The 18,426-nt window shown below is 46.9% G+C and overlaps 2 protein-coding genes and 2 long non-coding RNA genes across 6 annotated transcripts; 2 read left to right on the forward strand and 2 right to left on the reverse strand.

Moving 5' to 3' along the window:
- Positions 1-1,027: 1,027 nt before the first annotated feature.
- On the reverse strand, positions 1,028-7,732 carry LOC147228413 (uncharacterized). Its single transcript, XR_015106911.1, has 3 exons — positions 7,561-7,732; positions 5,370-5,535; positions 1,028-4,589 (listed from the first exon to the last, which is right to left on the reverse strand). It is a non-coding gene; the product is annotated as an uncharacterized LOC147228413 (long non-coding RNA).
- LOC147228414 (malate dehydrogenase, cytoplasmic-like) lies at positions 4,202-10,080 on the forward strand. Of its 2 annotated transcripts, none has more exons than XM_086156538.1 (9): positions 4,202-4,340; positions 7,450-7,548; positions 7,629-7,725; positions 8,385-8,560; positions 8,659-8,781; positions 8,866-9,042; positions 9,137-9,250; positions 9,348-9,437; positions 9,598-10,080. In XM_086156538.1, exons 1-9 carry the CDS (start codon positions 4,287-4,289, stop codon positions 9,718-9,720), a joined length of 1,053 nt encoding a protein of 350 aa, XP_086012664.1. In that variant the 5' UTR covers positions 4,202-4,286; the 3' UTR covers positions 9,721-10,080. The 2 variants fall into 2 exon arrangements, with proteins under 2 accessions (XP_086012664.1, XP_086012665.1); XM_086156539.1 differs by lacking the exon at positions 4,202-4,340 and adding an exon at positions 6,391-6,511.
- On the reverse strand, positions 9,810-15,319 carry LOC147228415 (uncharacterized). Its single transcript, XR_015106912.1, has 2 exons — positions 15,183-15,319; positions 9,810-13,140 (listed from the first exon to the last, which is right to left on the reverse strand). It is a non-coding gene; the product is annotated as an uncharacterized LOC147228415 (long non-coding RNA).
- Positions 10,980-18,266, forward strand: LOC147228416 (UTP--glucose-1-phosphate uridylyltransferase-like). 2 transcript variants are annotated; one of them, XM_086156536.1, is made up of 10 exons: positions 10,980-11,176; positions 12,991-13,106; positions 13,864-13,971; positions 14,947-15,132; positions 15,222-15,355; positions 15,432-15,729; positions 16,583-16,780; positions 16,854-17,096; positions 17,624-17,728; positions 17,859-18,266. In XM_086156536.1, exons 2-10 carry the CDS (start codon positions 13,008-13,010, stop codon positions 17,964-17,966), a joined length of 1,479 nt encoding a protein of 492 aa, XP_086012662.1. In that variant the 5' UTR covers positions 10,980-11,176; positions 12,991-13,007; the 3' UTR covers positions 17,967-18,266. The 2 variants fall into 2 exon arrangements, with proteins under 2 accessions (XP_086012662.1, XP_086012661.1); XM_086156535.1 differs by lacking the exon at positions 10,980-11,176 and adding an exon at positions 12,729-12,904.
- Positions 18,267-18,426: the final 160 nt, after the last annotated feature.

Genomic DNA, 18,426 nt, shown 5'->3' on the forward strand with positions numbered 1-18,426 from the left:
GTTTAGATGAGCTCCTCCGATCCGCCCTGCAAATCCCCGCTGGAATGTCGCCCTCGCCGATACGCATCGTCCCGCGCGGCCATCCAGGAGCAGGGGCCAACCGCCGGCAGCCGGCTGGGGGGCGCCAAGATGGCGGACGGGTGTCGGGTTCATGCGGGCGAAGAGGCGCGAGCGACCTGCGGGGGAGGGGAGATAACCGGCGGGGTTTAACCGGGGGTCACCGGGCGCCGACGCCTAACTTCCTGTCGGTCCGGTACGCGACGTATCGGCGTTAATCCCCGCATGGCTCGGTCCGCGAGACAAAACAATCAGGCGACCGACCCGAGCCGGCCAATCGGAGAGCGGCATTCCTGGCATTCTGGCGGACGGCGTCCGTCGGCGGGCGACAAACGTCGAAATCAAAACAAGCCAGACTTTGTTTGTCTGCTAGCAAGACTTTCCGTAATGGGATTTAGCTTCTTCGCACGGGACGCTGTGGCTCCGAAGGTGACGACCGAACAGACCAGACAAAAGGTTAAAACGATTTTTTTTTTTTTTTGGTGCACGGCATTCTCTCCTGGTTCAAATTAAATGCTACAAGTGTTAGCATAGCTAATAATCCGGGTGCTCGTCGTAGCAGTTAGCATTAGGCTAGCTCGGCTACAGAGCAACAGGACGCCATGAAAAGAAAAGTGACCGTAAAAAAAAAAATTAATAATAAATTCCAATAAATTATTAAAAAAACATATAAATAAATTCATTAATTTGCAAAAGAGGAAATAAACCTCTAGCAATTATTTTTATTAAATAATCATTAATGTTGGCCTGCAGGCGGAGCGGCTTGGTTGCTGCGTTTCAGGATGATGCAGTAACTCCAACCGTCCAGGTGTGAGTGTGTGTGTATGTGTGTGTGTGTGTGTGTGTGTGTGTGTGTGTGTGTGTGTTGGTGACTGACAGCACGGGTGGGGGGGCACAATGGCGAGTAACGGGAGAAGCGGCGTGGAGCAAAGCCGGCGCTTTGTTCACACATCAGCTGTCAAAGAGGGACGAGGGGACGCTCGTTAACACGGCAGGTCAATGATATTCACACACACGCACACACACACACACACACGCACACACACATACACCTGTGGTGTCCAGGCATGCTGTTGTTATTGGAATTCTATCCTCCGTTTAAACTTAAAAACATAATCAATTAATTAATGACTTAGTTACTTTGACATGCTCACACTCGATCACACACACACACACACACACACACACACACACACACCTTGACCCGATCATACACACTTTCATCTGATCACACACACCTTGTTCCCTTCACACACTGCTTGACCCGATCACACACACATCTTTATCCAATCACACACACCTTGTCCACCTCACACACACTTGATCTGATCACACACACAAACACCGTGTACTCTTCACACACACATTTCCACTTCACACACACCTTGTCCTCTTCACACACACATTATCCCATCATACACACCTTGTCCTCTTCACACACTCGTTGTCCACTTCAAACACACCTTTATCCGACCACACACACACACACACCTTGTCCTCTTCACATACATTTTGACCTGATCACACACACACCTGGACCCGATCACACACGCCTGGTCCACCTCACACACACACCTAGTCCATGTCACATACACACACGCACACACACACACACACACACACACACACACACACATACACACACACACACACACACACACACACCTTGTCCACTTCAAACCCACCTTGTCCTCTTCACACCCATCTTTATCCGACCACACACACACGCACACACACTTGCCTTCTTCACACACACTATGACCTGACCACACACACACACACACACACACACACACACACACACACATCTTGACCCAACCACACACACACCTTGTTCCCTTCACACACACCATTATCTGATCACACACTTTCACCCAATCACACAGAGTTTGACCGGACCACACACAAACACACTCAAACACACACACACACACACACACACACACACACACACACACACACACACACCTGATCACCTATGAATAACTCGACGGGAACAGAAATAAATCAAAAGAGAATCTGGACTTAAAAGCCACTGGAGTAAAAGACAGTTTCTGATTGGTTGGCCGCCGATGACATCACTTCCTGTCACCTCCATGTTTCCACCTGGGATTAATAATCCCGGATTACAGGCCGAGTCTGAGCGCGCTCAGTCCCCGCCGGGCCTTCATGAACCCAAGCCAGACGTCCTGGGAGAAGATCTGGACGTCCTGGAGCTGAACGCCCGTGCAGACGGCGCCCTCTGCTGGACGCCGCCTCCCGAGTGGCCGACGGCGACGGTGGCGGCGGCGGCGTCCCGTCCTCGTGCGAGGACAAGCCAGGAAACGCTTGGACCGGAAGCTTCTCCGACCTTGAGGGTGACCTTCGTCCCACCGCTATTTGCCCCGCGATGAAACATGACGTGTGACGACAAACACGGCGTCACGGATTGGCGCCGCGGTGGCGACGTCGTCGTCATGGCGACGTCGCCAGACGTCAGACCGGTCGTTCGAGAGGCCGGAAACCTTCGGACGTCGAGATTCACCGAGATTCGGTTCAAAATGGACTTTTCTTCTGATTCCTCTGGATTCCCCTGCCAGTGAGGTGCAAAAAATATATGTTTTAAATGTTTATAAAAGTGTTTCCTTTTTTCCCAGTTACATATTCCCCCCCCAAAAAAATTAAAAAGTAAGATTTTTTATGAATATAATGAAAAATCTTATTGTTTTTGTATTATAAAAAAAAAATTGAAAGAAAAACAATAAGAGTATATTTATATTGTTTAAAATAATGAAAAAAAGCAATGCAATTTTTTTATAAATATTATGAAAAATCTTGTTTTTTAATAGAAACACTAAGATTATATTTCCATAGTTTAAAAAAAGGGAAAAAAAAAGATGAATATTATGAAAAATCTTATTTTGTGTATTATTAAAAAAATGAAAAAACAGTAGGGATACATTTCCATTGTTTTAAAAAGTGGAAAAAAATTAGATTTTTATATGTATTCTGAAAAATCTCATTTTTTTTGTATTATAATAATCGAAAGAAAAACAATAAGATAATATTTTCATTGTTTAAAAAAAATGAAAAAAATTGATAAATATTATGAAAAATCTTACTTTTTTTGTATCATAAAAAAACAGTAAGAATATATTTCTATTGTTTTAAAAATGGAAAAAATAAGATCTTTTTATAAATACTATGAAAATCTTGTTTGTTTTTTTTTGGATTATAAAAGATACAAAAATAAAAAAAAGATTATATTCCATAGTTTAAAAAAAGGAAAAAAAGATTTTTGATAAATATTACAAAAAATCTTACTTTTTTGTATCATAAAAAATACGGTAAGAATATATTCCCATTGTTTTAAAAAAAAATGAAAAAAAAAATTATAACAAATCTTGTTTTTGTATTATAAAAAAATGAAAGAAAATCACTGAGATAATATTCCATTGTTTAAAAAATGTAATAATATATTTTTTTAAATATTATGATTTTTTTTATTTCTTCCCTCTATTTTTGAAAGAAAAATAGAACAACTATATGATTACATTTCATTGATTGCAACTATATGATTATATTGATTACATAGAACTTAATGTCTCGTAAATATTGAAATAAAATCCTAATAAAAATATAATATATATGTATATTATAATTAAAATAAAAACTTTTTTCTATCTTTTTTTTATTGAAATAAATGTAATTAGGTAATACACCAAATCTTATTTTTTTTGCTTTTTACACCTCACTGGTCTGCAGCGGTGGGAAATTGCGCACCGTGTCCTTGCGTGAACCAACAGTGACGCGACGATCACCACACACACACATGCACGCACACACACACACACACACACACACCCTCATCATATCCGTTAAAATACATCCGTGATCGCGCAGGAATCGGTTTAGCGGGCGGCTATTTCTGTCTTGCAATCTCATTAAGTGCGTGCGCTCTGTGTGTGTGTGTGTGTGTGTGTGTGTGTGTGTGTGTGTGTGTGTGTGTGTGTGTGTGTGTGTGTGTGTGTGTGTGTCGGTCAATCGACGCTCGTGAAGCTCAGGTGTTCGCAGTGCAGCGCTGTGCAGGGTGGTGGGTTCACGTCCTGTCGTTTACGGGATTCTCACTCTCTTTCTCTCTCTTTTTCTCTCTCTCTCTTTCTCTGTCCGTCTCCCCGTGTGTTTTTCTCTCTTTTCCCGCCCTCCCACCGCCAGTCTCTCCCGCTCGGAGCGGTGCAGCCGCCGGGACCATGCTGACGCTGCTGACCTCCATGTATCTTGTCGCCAGGTCCTTCTCCTCGGAGGTGAGTAGCCGAATGTCCGAGGGTCCTTGAACGCACCACCCAGCATTAACTTCCATTGGGAAACCCGTTTGCAGCGCTTTATGGGGCGGCGTAATGCGGAACATTTAGGGGGTGTTTCGGGGTGCAAAGATGGCGTCGGACGTCGCGGTTAGCTGAAAGGGCGAGCAGGTGGCGTCCTTTCCAGATCCCGTCAGGATCAATTCGCCGAAGACGCCTCTCACTCGGGGGCTTTAGCGGAGGTGCTCAACGCTACGTAAAGCTGGAAAGAATTAGCGTGACTACTTCCGGTGTGGGACTTCAAAATAAAATATACACGCGGATCGATTCTGTTAGTGGGGTGACCGGAAAAACATTTTTTTTTGCTAAATCAATTTGCTTAGTTTGTTTTTCCATTCTCTTTTATTTGCATATTCGTTTCGAAATGTCAGTTTGTTTCACTATAACTATAATTATAATTAAAATCAAACCCTTTCGCTGCAAATTTTAACACCACCTGTGGCCAATAACTTATTGCAAAACTATCCCTGCTAACAGTTAATTCCTTGCAAAAACAAAAATTACTTTTTCAGGATATTCTAATATTTTGAGGTAGGATTTTTGAGTTTTCTTAAGATGTAACCCATATTCAGCAATATTAAAATAATAAAAGGCCTGCAATATTTCACTTGATTTGTAAGGAATCCAGAATGTATGACATCTTTGTTTTTGTAATTGTATTACAGAAGATAAAGAACTTTATTGTAATATTCTAATTTGCTTAGACAGTCCTGTACATTTCTGCTCACTTTAAATCACTTTACCTTCATTTTCCTATATATTGTTTAACCAGACCATCATCCATCAAGATATGGATAAATATATGCATATTTTGTCAAAGCTGGATTAAATTCCGCATTTCATCTTAACAGATTTAAAGTTTAAAAGCGTTTTGTTTGCTGTCAGCAAATAAGGAATTGAAAGGTTCACTCTAAGAGCTTTTATTTTGAAGAAGGCTATTCTACAAATTCGGATGTAGACTTGTGTGTTTACCGTTAAACTTGACGCTGTCGCAGATTATCAGCACCGCGGCCAGTTCCTGGCTCCTCACACGCTTCCGGTTCCGGGCGTCGGTGACCTCGATGAATCACCGCCGCTGCAGTAACAAACATATTTATTTTTCCAATTTGCTTCGCAGGACATCCATCAAATGTGGGGACTGAAAAAAAAAAAAGCAAATCAGTGAGCCTTTACAGGGACAGCCATTGCGTTAAAGCGGAAGAAATCTAAGCCAATCACTTTTTGCCTTGTTGCTAATTTAAGGTGAATAGCTTTATTTTTCATTAAAACCTCCACATTTTGACACATTTGACTTCTGATCCCGGAGCCTCGGTTGATGTCGGTGCTCTAAACAGGAGCAGCTCAGACAGGATAACCGTCTGCGGCCAAATCACTTGAGCTCACCTTTGACCTTTGAGCAGCTGCAGCCAAGACTAGCCACCGGTGATTATATTGGACTTTTTAAGCTATTCGACGACGTCTTCGGCAAAAGCTTCCGTCGGAATTAATAAGAATGCATGCTTCAATAAGAAAAAACATAAACAAACCTATTTGTAATGCAAGCTTTAACATATCAAAGTTATCGCATCTGCAACTAAAATATAAATCACTAAAAATAGCTTTGGTTCCTGTTTAGGAGATCGAATTATTCATACACAATAGTTCAAAATACAGAATTATTCCTTGTGAGTAGCAGAAAAGTCCCTAAAATATAAAACAGTTGAAAACACAAAACATATCATTTCAATATCAATGCATGAAACGCAATAAAATGTAACGATAATGTTTGAAAGGTGAACGAGTTGAATTACATAATAGTGTTTAAATATTTCAACATTTTCTGCAGTTGCGCTTTGCGGCCACAAGATGTCGCCAAATCACAACAACCGGGGGGGGCAAAGTCAACCTGGTGGGCGCGGGCCCACGGAAGTGGTGCATGATGGGAAAATGAGTTCTTTTGACAAGGCTTCCCGGTTAAACGGGTTGGTAAAAAACTACATTTCCCAGCGGTGACATAGACACAAGCGTCTCACCGCCTGACTTTACAATAGGGGGATAGAGGTGACCCTCCGCCGTAGTCCGACCCGGAGCAGGCAGAGCAGCAGACCCGCGTCCTTCACCCGCTAGCTGAGATGGTAAGCCGGGTCACAAGACGCCCGACACCCGGGGAGCAACGCGGAAGCCCCCGGGGCGAAGTCGCGGGAAGGATTTTACCGCGATTTATTTTGGGGGTGACATTGAGAGGAAGAGGCGGCCAGCATCATTTGTTATGTTAATTCATGCTAGCTTGATTTAGCCTCTTTTTCTATTTTAATGAAGGTTTTTAGACAGTTCAAGGGCAGCCCCGGGTGGCGGCACCGGAGGTTACAGTAGCATCCGCGTTGAAAACAAATAAAATGATTCAAAATAAACAAATATCGACGTTTATGATGCTCTCATTCATCGGAGTCCATTTTATCGCGGCGTGGCGTCCTCTGACGTCATCAACCTAGTTTGTTTAATTCGCGCAGGGAGACCCAAAAGCGAGAGGTGCCGCGGCGCGCCGAACTCCCATTTAAGACTCGGGCGGTTTAATGTTTTTATGTTGTTTCGGGTTGTTCACGCAGATTGCAATATAGTGTTCGGATACGTCGGTATCCGCCGGGCCCTGTGATCGATTCGGCGTGCGTTTAAACCCGCAGCGTGATCTGTATCGATTCTTAATTCATGGTTAATTCCATCCATCCGCGGCTTCACATCCGGTTCCTGCCCGATGAAACACCCAAGGGCGGCCTTGACAGCGTAACTCTTTGCGAACGTCTGTCCGGATCGACGGGTTTAATCCCAGCCGAATCATTAGTGTCGTCGTAAATAAGTGACAAAGTCAAAGCAAAGTCCCCCGCATGACCGGTGCACCCGCATTTGCAGGGTCGATGTAGATCGCGTGATTTTTTCAATGGAGTTTGGTTGGATATGGAGGTTGCCCGCAGAGAGCAGTCTGAGGCATTCAAACCATCATTTCCGCCCTTTTGTCATGTTTCTGGTCCAATGCATGTTCCAGTAATCGATATGAACCGTGTGTGTTTGCACACAGGCCGACCCTATCCGTGTGGTGGTGACTGGTGCTGCAGGCCAGATCGCCTACTCCCTGCTGTACAGCATCGCCAAGGGGGACGTGTTCGGGAAGGACCAGGTAAAACCCTACCGGCAACCCGGACCGGTTTGGAAACGGGAACCCCCTCTGATCGCCGCTGGTTCTTCTCCCTCCTGCAGCCGATCATCTTGATCCTGCTGGACATCCCGCCCATGCTGCCGGTGCTGGATGGCGTCGTCATGGAGCTGCAGGACTGCGCCCTCCCGCTGCTGAGGGGTGAGCCGCCATCTTTAGCAGGAAAAATCGGTTCAAACGCCTCCCCGAAAGTCAGCGGGGGTGTTTGCGCCTCGTTGGTCGGCGTGTTTTTTTGGGGGGGCTTAAACAGGAAGAAACAGGACGGCTTCCTACCTTCTGACACGGGTAGAACTTAGCGTTCTCGGACATCTGGAGGAGATTTTCACGCAGAACGACGCGTTTGGCGACCCCCTCCTGTTGCTGCGGGAGGAGGGGAGGCGTCGGCGTCAACCGCGGCGTCTGATTGGCCGCCGCCGAGCCTCGATCGCCGGCCAATCGGAGCGGTGGCGTGCCGGCGGCAGGAAAGCGTCTGAAGTCCAGTCTGATAACCGTGACCTGAGAACCGGCCTCCATCCCGGCCTCAGGAGGGTTCATTTTTTTCTGTTTTCTCTGGAAAATCAAGCGGGAGACCTCTAGAAATGACACAAAAGAAATAATCAATAAACATTAGGATCAGGCTGGAGTGAAGACGAGACAAAGCCCAGGTGTTCGGAGGTCCAAAGGTGACCGATGCGTCTTATCAATACCCGTAAATCACCGCATCGGTATCAATACCCGAGCGATAAGACGCTTCAAAGGGCTCTTTGGAGTTCTCCCGCAGGAGGAAACCTCTCTGAACGTCTCCCATCCCCCCCTCGCAGAGGTCATCCCCACCGACAAGGTGGAGGTGGGCTTCAAGGACATCGACGCCGCCATCCTGGTGGGCTCCATGCCCCGCAAGGAGGGCATGGAGAGGAAGGACCTGCTGAAGGCAAACGTGGCCATCTTCAAGACTCAGGGTGCCGCGCTGGATAAGTTCGCCAAGAAGACGGTTAAGGTGAACCCTCACCCGAAGCCCTTCGCTCCACCTCCGGACGCTCACGGCCCCAGAAACAGGAAGTAAAGCCCTCCACTTCCTGCGTTTGCTTCCCGCAGGTGCTGGTGGTGGGAAACCCGGCCAACACCAACTGCCTGATCGCCCTGAAGTCGGCTCCATCCATCCCCAAAGAAAACTTCTCCTGCCTGACCCGACTGGACCACAACCGGGCCTGCTCCCAGGTGCGCGCGCACACACACACACACACACACACACACACACACACAAACAGAGTCCACCCAGCTGACTGCTTTTCTGGCCCGCAGGTGGCGCTGCGCTGCGGCGTCTCCTCCGACAAAGTGAAGAACGTGATCATCTGGGGGAACCACTCGTCCACCCAGTACCCCGACGTGCACCACGCCAAGGTCAGCGTGCAGGGCGCCGAGATGGCGGCGTACGACTGCGTGAAGGACGACGCCTGGCTGAGGGGCGAGTTCATCTCGGTGAGAAACGGGAGGAAAAAAAAAAAAAAATTACCGGCGGGAGTTTAAATTTGTCTTTTGGTTTTAATTAAAAATTCTCCTTTCCCGCCCGCAGACGGTGCAGCAGCGCGGCGCCGCCGTCATCAAGGCCAGGAAGCTTTCCAGCGCCATGTCGGCCGCCAAGGCCATCTGTGACCACATGAGGGACATCTGGTTCGGCACCAAGGAGGTCGGCACACACACACACACACACACACAGTGTCATTTTGTGAATGAATTGCAAAGATGGCCGTCCTATTCGCTGACGTCTCCCTCCTGCCGCGCAGGGCGAGTTCATCTCCATGGGCGTCTACGCCAGCGGGAACTCCTACGGCATCCCTGAGGACCTGATCTACTCCTTCCCCGTCCAGATCAAGGTGATCCCGCGTCCTGGCGTCGCCATGACGACGGCCAACCAGTCTATCCAGGGGGGAAATGGATGTTTACACTGAAAGAAGAGACAGGAAGCAGGCGATTTCTCGTTTCACCGGTTGTCCTCTGAGATGTTTAAATATCTGGTCGGCTTTACCTCCGCAGGACAAAACCTGGAAGATGGTCGGCGGGCTGCCCATCAACGATTTCTCCCGCGCCAAGATGGACGCCACGGCGGCCGAGCTGGTGGAGGAGCGCAACACCGCCGTGGACTTCCTGTCCCAGTGACTGTCGCCCCCATCCGACCGGCGGCCGCAGAGCCCGGACCTCGCCGCCACCGCCACCCGCTGCTACTCGCGGCTCTGAAGACGAAGCCCTCCACTCTTGTGACCGTCACCGCATATGTGTGTGTGTGTGTGTGTGTGTGTGAATGCGGGTGTGTGTTTGTGCGTGTGAGTGTGTCTACGATGGCCACATCCTCAGGTTTCCTGCAAAACCTGTGGAGGAAAAAAAACACAACCTGGCCTCTTCTGCGTGTCAGGGCGAATGTCTGCCCGTCTGTCGGTAGATTGTAAACGCACACTAGCTGTCCAGAAACTCCAGCGCCACATGTTACACCAATAAAACCCGGAACCTGACAGACCCAAAGCTACCCGAGTCTGTTTTTTTGTTCCCCGCATTTACAGCAACTGCAAGCACATGAGTTTTGGTTCCTTAAATACACTGAACATGCAAATACTAAATCAATCAGTCAGTACTTTTTTTTTAAACATGCCTTGAAAAAAATGTAATACATCAGTGTAAAAATCTGCGTTTATAAATATATATAATCTGCAATGTTGGAATAGTTACAATTAGATGATTCTAATTCTAGAAAAACTACAACCGTTGTTCATTTCCGGTTCCCTTCAGCAGGTTTTTGTAGTTACCAGTTTTGGCCACTAGATGGCAGCAGTGAGTCGCGTCTTGCTTAAAAAGGCCGTCTGTGCGTAAAAATATTCCAAATTTCGTTCTGAAGATAAAATACGAAGCTTTTCAAAACGTGAAAAGTTTACGATAAAATTCGCAAATGGAGTCAAAGTAGAAATACGTGATTTCGAGATTTATGTGTTCGGGCTTCAGCAGAAAAAAATGACCAGCCTGGGTTTGGAAATTTTTGGTCTCTTGCTAAATTCTCGGACCCTTTTTCAAGATATTTTCACCCTTTTATTCGTAATTTCTAAATACTTCAATGGCAATTAATTACATTGTAATTCTTTGACTTCTTACCCTATTTTTAAGAATTCAGTATGTATGTCTGCACTGCACTTAAAATCATACTTCTAGAGTAAATCTGCTGCAAATAGGAAACGCCAAATTAATAAACAATAATTACGACATATTTAAAAAGTAAAATATCAAACAAGGAACTGGCTGAGAAGGGCGTGTGACAACAGGTTTGTAGGGGCGGGGCTTGAGGAAGACGTACGGAATGATTGGCATCCAATATCAACCAATCACAGCACTCCCCGAGTTTCAACGTCACAGTGCGCCTGCGCATTGAGGTTTGGCTAGCCGGCGGTCGGCTTGTTGAGCTAGCAGCGTCAGGAAGATGAGGCCACTTTAAAAACAGCCCCACCTCCACTTTTTTATGTTTATTTTTATTTTTTTCTTCCATACGGCTCGTCCCGGTGAGCACTCGGTTGTCTGTGTCTTCCTCGGCCGTACTTCTAAGGCTCTACCGGGTTCACATTGGTGTGTAGAGGTGGGTGAAGAACCGACAGATGCTAAGTTTGACAACCAAAAGTTTAGCTAGCGTGTGTGTGTGTGTCTGTGTGTGAGTGTGTGTCACAGCAGTCATAAATTCAATGCTTAAAATAAGTTGTTTTTTTTTAAAAAGGAATTAAAATCAAAACTTATTCGAGTCTTCGCTATAATAAACGTCTTAATAGTAGAGTGTTGAAGTAATTTTTTTTTCTTTTCTGACAAGAACCATAAAATAAACACCAAAATGGTGGAGAAAAAAACTGCCTTTTCACCTTTTTACGCCTTAAAGCATATTTTTGTCAACTTTAATTTGCATTTTGCCTTAAGAATTACATTTGCATGTTGAACAACATTCCTGTTGTTTTCGTATTGACATTTCAAATGCTCAAATATACTTTCCAGTATTTTGGTGGATGTCAACAAACACTTGCTTTTAACTAATAATCATTATATGTTGGATTTGGAAAGAAAAACAAGTGTGTCCGCAGGGCGACAGCTGCGGTCCGTCCACTTTTAGGCCTCGCTTTCAGGAAAGATCTGAAAGGGTTGGAAGCACCGTCGCCGTTTTTATAGTTTCACCAGACACGCCGGCTCAATATCTGACCTTAAAACCGTTAAACTGGCCAAAATTAACCGAGACAACCGGAGCAAAGCTGCTGACTGAGGCGCAGCACTTTCAAAATTTCATTAATATTAATGCGGGTCAAAAGAGGCAGCAGAAGAATTAAAAATGGCAAGAAACCATGGAAGAAATACACATTTTCCTCCATTTATATTTAGTATTTGAAACATGATCTATAAGTGTGGAAAATACTTCACACGTGGTACTTTAATTTTGAGATACCTGTTCAGAATCTGTCATTTTATTATAATTTTAAAGACTTTTTTCTAACTTTTTTTTTTTTTTTTTTTAATATCTCATTCACACCAAATTTATATAGTGACCATAACTAACTTTGCGATTTATCATCTATTGATGGCAGCTCTGGACTGCAATCAAATGGAAACAAAGTCTTCACAGCCATTCATTAGTTTAATAAAATTCAAAAAAATGTATTTAAATATAAGTACGTCTTTAAATACATTTTTTGTTAAGTGAAGGGGGGAAACAAAATACGTTATTGCACGATAACAAGCCCGTTGTTGCTGAGCGAGCCAGGGATGCTAAGCTTGTTAGCCCGTCTTCATTCTGTCGTAACCCATTTCTGATCAATAATGTTAATTTCAAAGTATTTATCAGTAAAGCAAACCGCTTCATCTTCAGGTCCCTGCTTTTCCACTTCGATATTTATATTTAGATGCGTGACCTTGATTCAAGGTCATGTGTGTTTTGTATTCGTCGTGGTGTTTAAAGATAGTTTTAGCTCCGTCATTTATCCAGTGATGAATCGATCGGCGTTTGATAAAATTTCATTAGTTGGTGTTTATTCTAAGACAATGACACACACACACACATAGACAGACGCCAGCCCCCCTGTGTGTGTGATTGGTGTGTGCGTGGCCTGAGGGGCGGGGCCAGCGCCTGCTGAAGGTCGTGGCCGCAGACCGGCGTTCTTCCTCTGCGTGGATGATGAGGAGGTTGTCCTCTGAGCTTCTTCTCTTCTCCTCAACCTTTGTCTTTCTCCTCTTAAACCAACACCTCCTGGACTTCCTGTGACTCCACTGAACCCGACGCTTCTTCCTTCTTTCTCCTGTCCTGCCTTCAAAATGTCTCTAACAGTCGCCGGTAAGTTTCCATCCCGCGTTACCTTCCCTTCAGCTCTTTCCATACAGAACCTGTGTGTGTGTGTGTGTGTGTGTGTGTGTTTGTAGACCTTCACAGAGGCGCCATGACCGAGTTCCAGGAGAAGCTCCGGCAGCAGCATGAAGAGTCAATGCACCGCGAGCTGGAGGCGCTGCTCGCCACGGCCAGCGCCGCGGACGCCAAGGTGAGTCCGGACTCCGGACGGCGTCTCCAGGCGCCTGAAAAGAAGGATTCGATTGACAGGTTTAGTTGTAAACAGCTCGTTGTCATGGAGATCAGCGAGAGAACAGGATGCTAGGTTAGCTTCTTGGCTACTAGCTGACGTTGGCGTCGACGCTCGAAGAAAAATACACAAACTAAGCTGAGCTCCTTTCCTGGATTCTGATCGGACGTCGGTTTTTTTGTTTTTTGTGCCGTCCCATCATTTCCTGGATGACCCTTGACCCTTGCGGGGCCCCCGGCGCTCAGAGACCTCGTCCTGACGGTCGAACCTGAGGTGAACGGCCCCGGGGTCGGACCTCGAGTCACGTAAACGCCTCTCTCCACGAGCGACATGGCGGCCGCCGTCACACGACCCTGCGCCGTGATTGGCCGGAGACGTATTCCAGTCGTCTGCGCGGCAAAGCTCCTGACGGCTAGCCTGGTTAGCTTAGCCACAGCTAGCCGTCACGGGCATCTCGAACTTTTCATGACGTTTTCACCAACAGGTGTGTTTTGGCGGTGCTAGCGGCGATGCGTTCAGGGCCCTCCAGAGAACGCCGTGTCTCTCCTGGTCCGGTTGCTAAGCTAACAAGACCAGCTGATTTTCAAAATAAAAGTGTCATTTCATAACGCCGCCTAGCAGAGCCGTTCCATTTCGTTCCTACATCCCGTTTACATTGTGAGTTAATTCTGTTTTATCGAATTACAATTGCATCCCTTCATTTTGTCGTCTGCCGCAGGTGTCCAGCAAGGACTTTGAGGGCTTCACCAGGCTCTTCCACCGCTTCCTGCAGGTCAAAGGTCCCTCGGTGGACTGGGCCAAAATACACCGGCCGCCCGAGGACGCGGTGAGAAAAAAAATCAGGGGTCGGAGGGAGGTGGAGAACCCTTATACATGTTTATTTGTATTTTAATTCAATCTATGAAATATCTAATTTTTTTTAATTATATAATTACTATCATGAATCTATTATTATGGTATTTTTAATTGATTATTATGATATTTTTAATTGATAATTATGGTATTTTAAATTATTAAATGTGATTTAATTATTGAATTGTAACTTTTTTTTTTTTTTTAAATGCCTTTTCAAAGTGAAATTAATGGACATCTTTTATGAATCAGTTTTTTTTATTCTCTGAAAGCCAAAACAGATTATAATCAGATTATGGATTACAGGTTATGAGTGATGGATATTCAAAAACTCCCGTAAATTCAAACACTTTTAATACATTTTGAGTAAAACCAGATGCTTGAAATCAAAAGCATGAAGGTTAAAAGCTTTCGAGGGTCTGTGTGTGTGTGTGTGTGTGGAAGACGAGTATGAATCTACTGAAACTAGATCTGAAGGGCCGAGAGCCTTCAGACCGGAGGCTGCTGACATTTCTCACACACACACACACACACACACACGGAGTCTAAATAGAGTAGTGGTCCTGGGAGAAGGTTAGCGCTAAGAATAGCATGACCGGCTCAGAATCTGGCGGCCCGGCGCGAGGACGTGGTGATCTTTCTGGACCACGTGCACGCTGTGGAACACCAGATCTCCAGGACCTTTAACGTGAATGGCCGTCACTAATATGTACAACGTAGTAATTATGTCGTAGTAGGTAGTAATAACACGCAAGGTGTGTGTGTCCAAACAAAAACACACGTCCATAAATGCGTCCTTTCAGTGCATCAAGGCACTTCGGGCCCTTTCCAAAAGGTCAAAGGTCGCCTCCCTGCGGACAGGAAGTTTTAAATTTTTTTCAATCTTCTATCGGCTCTTCTGATTGGACGCCCCGTCCGTCACGGCTGACCCGCCGCCGCCTCTCCTCAGATCCAGCCGTACGAGAAGATCCGCGCACGTGGGCTCCCCGACGACGTGAGCGCTAGCCTCAACAAGCTAGCCGTGGTCAAACTCAACGGCGGCCTGGGGACCAGCATGGGCTGCAAGGGGCCCAAGAGCCTGATCAGCGTCCGCAACGAGAACACCTTCCTGGACTTGACCGTGCAGCAGATCGAGGTGTGTGTGTGTGTGTGTGGGGGGGGGGGGGGGGGGGGGGGAGCGCCCACCTACTACATGGTGTCCCGTTGACGTTCCTCTCGTTCCAGCACCTCAACAAGAGCTTCCACGCCGACGTGCCGCTGGTCCTCATGAACTCCTTCAACACGGACGAGGAGACCAAGAAGATCCTGCAGAAGTACAAGCACCACCGGGTGAAGATCCACACCTTCAACCAGAGCAGGTACCCGCGGCCACTAGGTGGCGCCAAAAACGACGTAACATCCGGACGTTCTCGCGAGTGACCGCCGTCTCCTCAGGTACCCGAGGATCAACAAGGAGTCCCTGCTGCCGGTGGCGAGGAGCATGGCGGTGAGCGGGGACAGCGTGGAAGCGTGGTACCCGCCGGGCCACGGAGACATCTACACCTCCTTCTACAACTCGGGCCTCCTGGACCGGCTCATCGCCGAAGGCAAGGAGTACATCTTCGTCTCCAACATCGACAACTTGGGCGCCACCGTGGATCTTTTCATCCTCCACCACCTGATGAGCCAGCCGGCCGAGCGCCGCTGCGAGTTCATCATGGAGGTCACCGACAAGACCCGCGCAGACGTCAAGGTGAGGTCCTCCTGGCTTTGAGAGTACTTCTTACCACGACTCCGACTTCTACAAGGACTTCTCTCTTACTGCTATATGTACCCCTTCTCCACCCGTCGCTCCTGTCACTGCGTACTACTACTACTACTACTACTACTACTACTACAAGTACTTCTGATTCGTTTGTCCCTTTGTTTCTCTCTGCAACAAGTACTTCTACTTACTACTACATCTACACCTTCTGCTGTCGTTCCTCTCTTTGCACCTGCGACTACGAGTACTTGTACTACTACTACTAGTACACATGCCCTCCTCCTGTTGTTCCTATCACTGCATAGGCATCTTAGTACTACTACAAGTGCAAGTACTTCTCCTTTCTACTACTTCTACTAGATACCCCCCTTCTGCTGTTGTTCCTGCACCTACTATGACTTAAAGTACTTCTCCATTCTACTACTACTACTACTACTACACATGCCATCCTTCTGTTGTTCCTTTCACTGCATACCCTTTTTACTACTACAAGTACTTCTCCTTTCTACTACGAGTGTTCTTCTGCTGTTGCTCCTCTCCCTGCGTCTATCACTACTACTACTAGTAGTACTAATACCACAAGTATTTCAACTCCTTGTTCCTGCTTTTGCTGCTGTTTCCGTCTGTACTCACTACAAGTACTTCTACTATGCGCCTCCTTCAACTCCTGTTGTTGCCCATCATCACAAACACTCCAAGTACAAGCACCTCTCCCTTCTACCACTAGTCGCCCCCATACTTCTTACAAGTACCTGTACTTTATGTGGTCCTTCTCCATCTTCTGTCTGGACCGACTACTCCTAGTACAAGTACTTCATGTCCTCCCTTCCGCCTTCCCCAGGGCGGCACCCTGATCCAGTACGACGACCACCTGCGTCTCCTGGAGATCGCCCAGGTCCCGCGGTCCCACGTGGACGAGTTCAAGTCCGTCACCAAGTTCAAGATCTTCAACACCAACAACCTGTGGATCTCGCTGCCCGCCATCAAGAGGCTGCACGAGCAGAACGCCCTGGACCTGGAGATCATCGTCAACCCCAAGGTGAGCCTCCGGGCGGCTCCGGTACGCCCGGACCCGCCCGTCCTCCTCGGCTCAACTTTGAACATCTCCGCAGACGCTGGACGGCGGGCTGAACGTCATCCAGCTGGAGACGGCGGTGGGCGCCGCCATCAAGAGCTTCAACAACGCCATGGGCGTCAACGTGCCGCGCAGCCGCTTCCTGCCGGTGAAGACCTCCTCCGACCTGCTGCTGGTGATGTCCAACCTCTACAGCCTGGAGGCCGGCTCCCTCACCATGAGCAAGAGGAGGGAGTTCCCCACCACGCCGCACGTCAAGCTGGGCAGCTCCTTCACCAAGGTCAGGCCCCGCCCACCGCCGCCATCACACACACACACACACACACACACACGGATTACAGGATTGTTGAATTTATATGCGTATTTACACACACACACACACTCATACGGGCACGCTAGCATGCTAGCAGGCACTAAAAGGCTAGCGCTCACAAGCTAATCGCACACATATGTGGCAAGTACTAAGATGACAACTTTATTTATCCCGAAGGAAATTGTTGTGCCAGAGTTTCAAGTAAAACATAACAATAATAGATAATAGTAGGAAGGAGGGAGAATAAGAAATACAATAAAACATAAAGTGTCAAAGTTAAGGCTATAGAGTGTTTTAAGGTCTTAAAAAGTACAAAGATTTGAATATTCCCTTCGATTGAAGGAAGAGGAATTAAAAAGTCTGATACTAAACATGTTCTTCAAATAGTGACGTCACTTTCATTCATTTGTGAGTTTGTTTATTTTAATTTGGCGTTTTTTTTTGGGTGAGTTTACCTGGAAGACGAAGGTTAAGCGAGTCGTCTTCGCCCGCAGGTCCAGGAGTTCCTTTCCCGGTTCGAGAACATCCCCGACATGCTGGAGCTCGATCACCTGACCGTCTCCGGCGACGTCACCTTCGGGAAGAACGTCTCTCTGAAGGTCAGGAACTACTTTCCAGTAACCGCTGTCGCAGTCCCGGAGTAGAACCGGCATTAAAACTAGTACCTATCTTGATAAAACACAAATTCCCAGAGCCGTTTCTCCATAATAAGCGGTGTTCCTTCGGCAGGGAACCGTCATCATCATCGCCAACCACGGCGACCGCATCGACATCCCCGCCGGAGCCATGCTGGAGAACAAAATAGTCTCTGGGAACCTGCGGATCCTCGACCACTGAGGCCTTCTGGGGGGAAAAAAAAGAAAACGAGCCGAAAAAAAAAAAAGCACAAAGCCATTTGCACTGAGAGGAGAGGAGGGATTATTAATCCCTGATCTCCGGACTGCAGGGTTTTCACAGCGCCAAATGTGTCTGGTCTTTTTAATCCAGGAATCTACGGAGTGGACCCGACGAGGTCAAAGGTCACCCCGACACACACACACACACACACACACATGTACCCCCTCGCTGCTCTTCAAAGAACTCCGGGCTGTTACTGACGTCTGAGACTTTCTGTCAATAAACAAAACGTCTACCGAAGTTTGCCGGCATTTGTTTGTTTGTTTTCACGTCCATGTTTACCTTCCGTCTTCCAACGTCAACGTAAATCTCAGACGTTTGGGGAGTTTCCTGCACCTGTTCTCGTCTTGACTCCATCTTCACGGCATTTCTTCGACCGCCTCGGAGGGGAAACGTGAGA

This window comes from Fistularia commersonii, chromosome 12 (genome assembly GCF_037954325.1).
Source record: "Fistularia commersonii isolate RoL2024-O1a breed Wild chromosome 12, RoL_Fcom_v1.0, whole genome shotgun sequence".
In the NCBI taxonomy this organism is placed as follows: domain Eukaryota; kingdom Metazoa; phylum Chordata; class Actinopteri; order Syngnathiformes; family Fistulariidae; genus Fistularia; species Fistularia commersonii.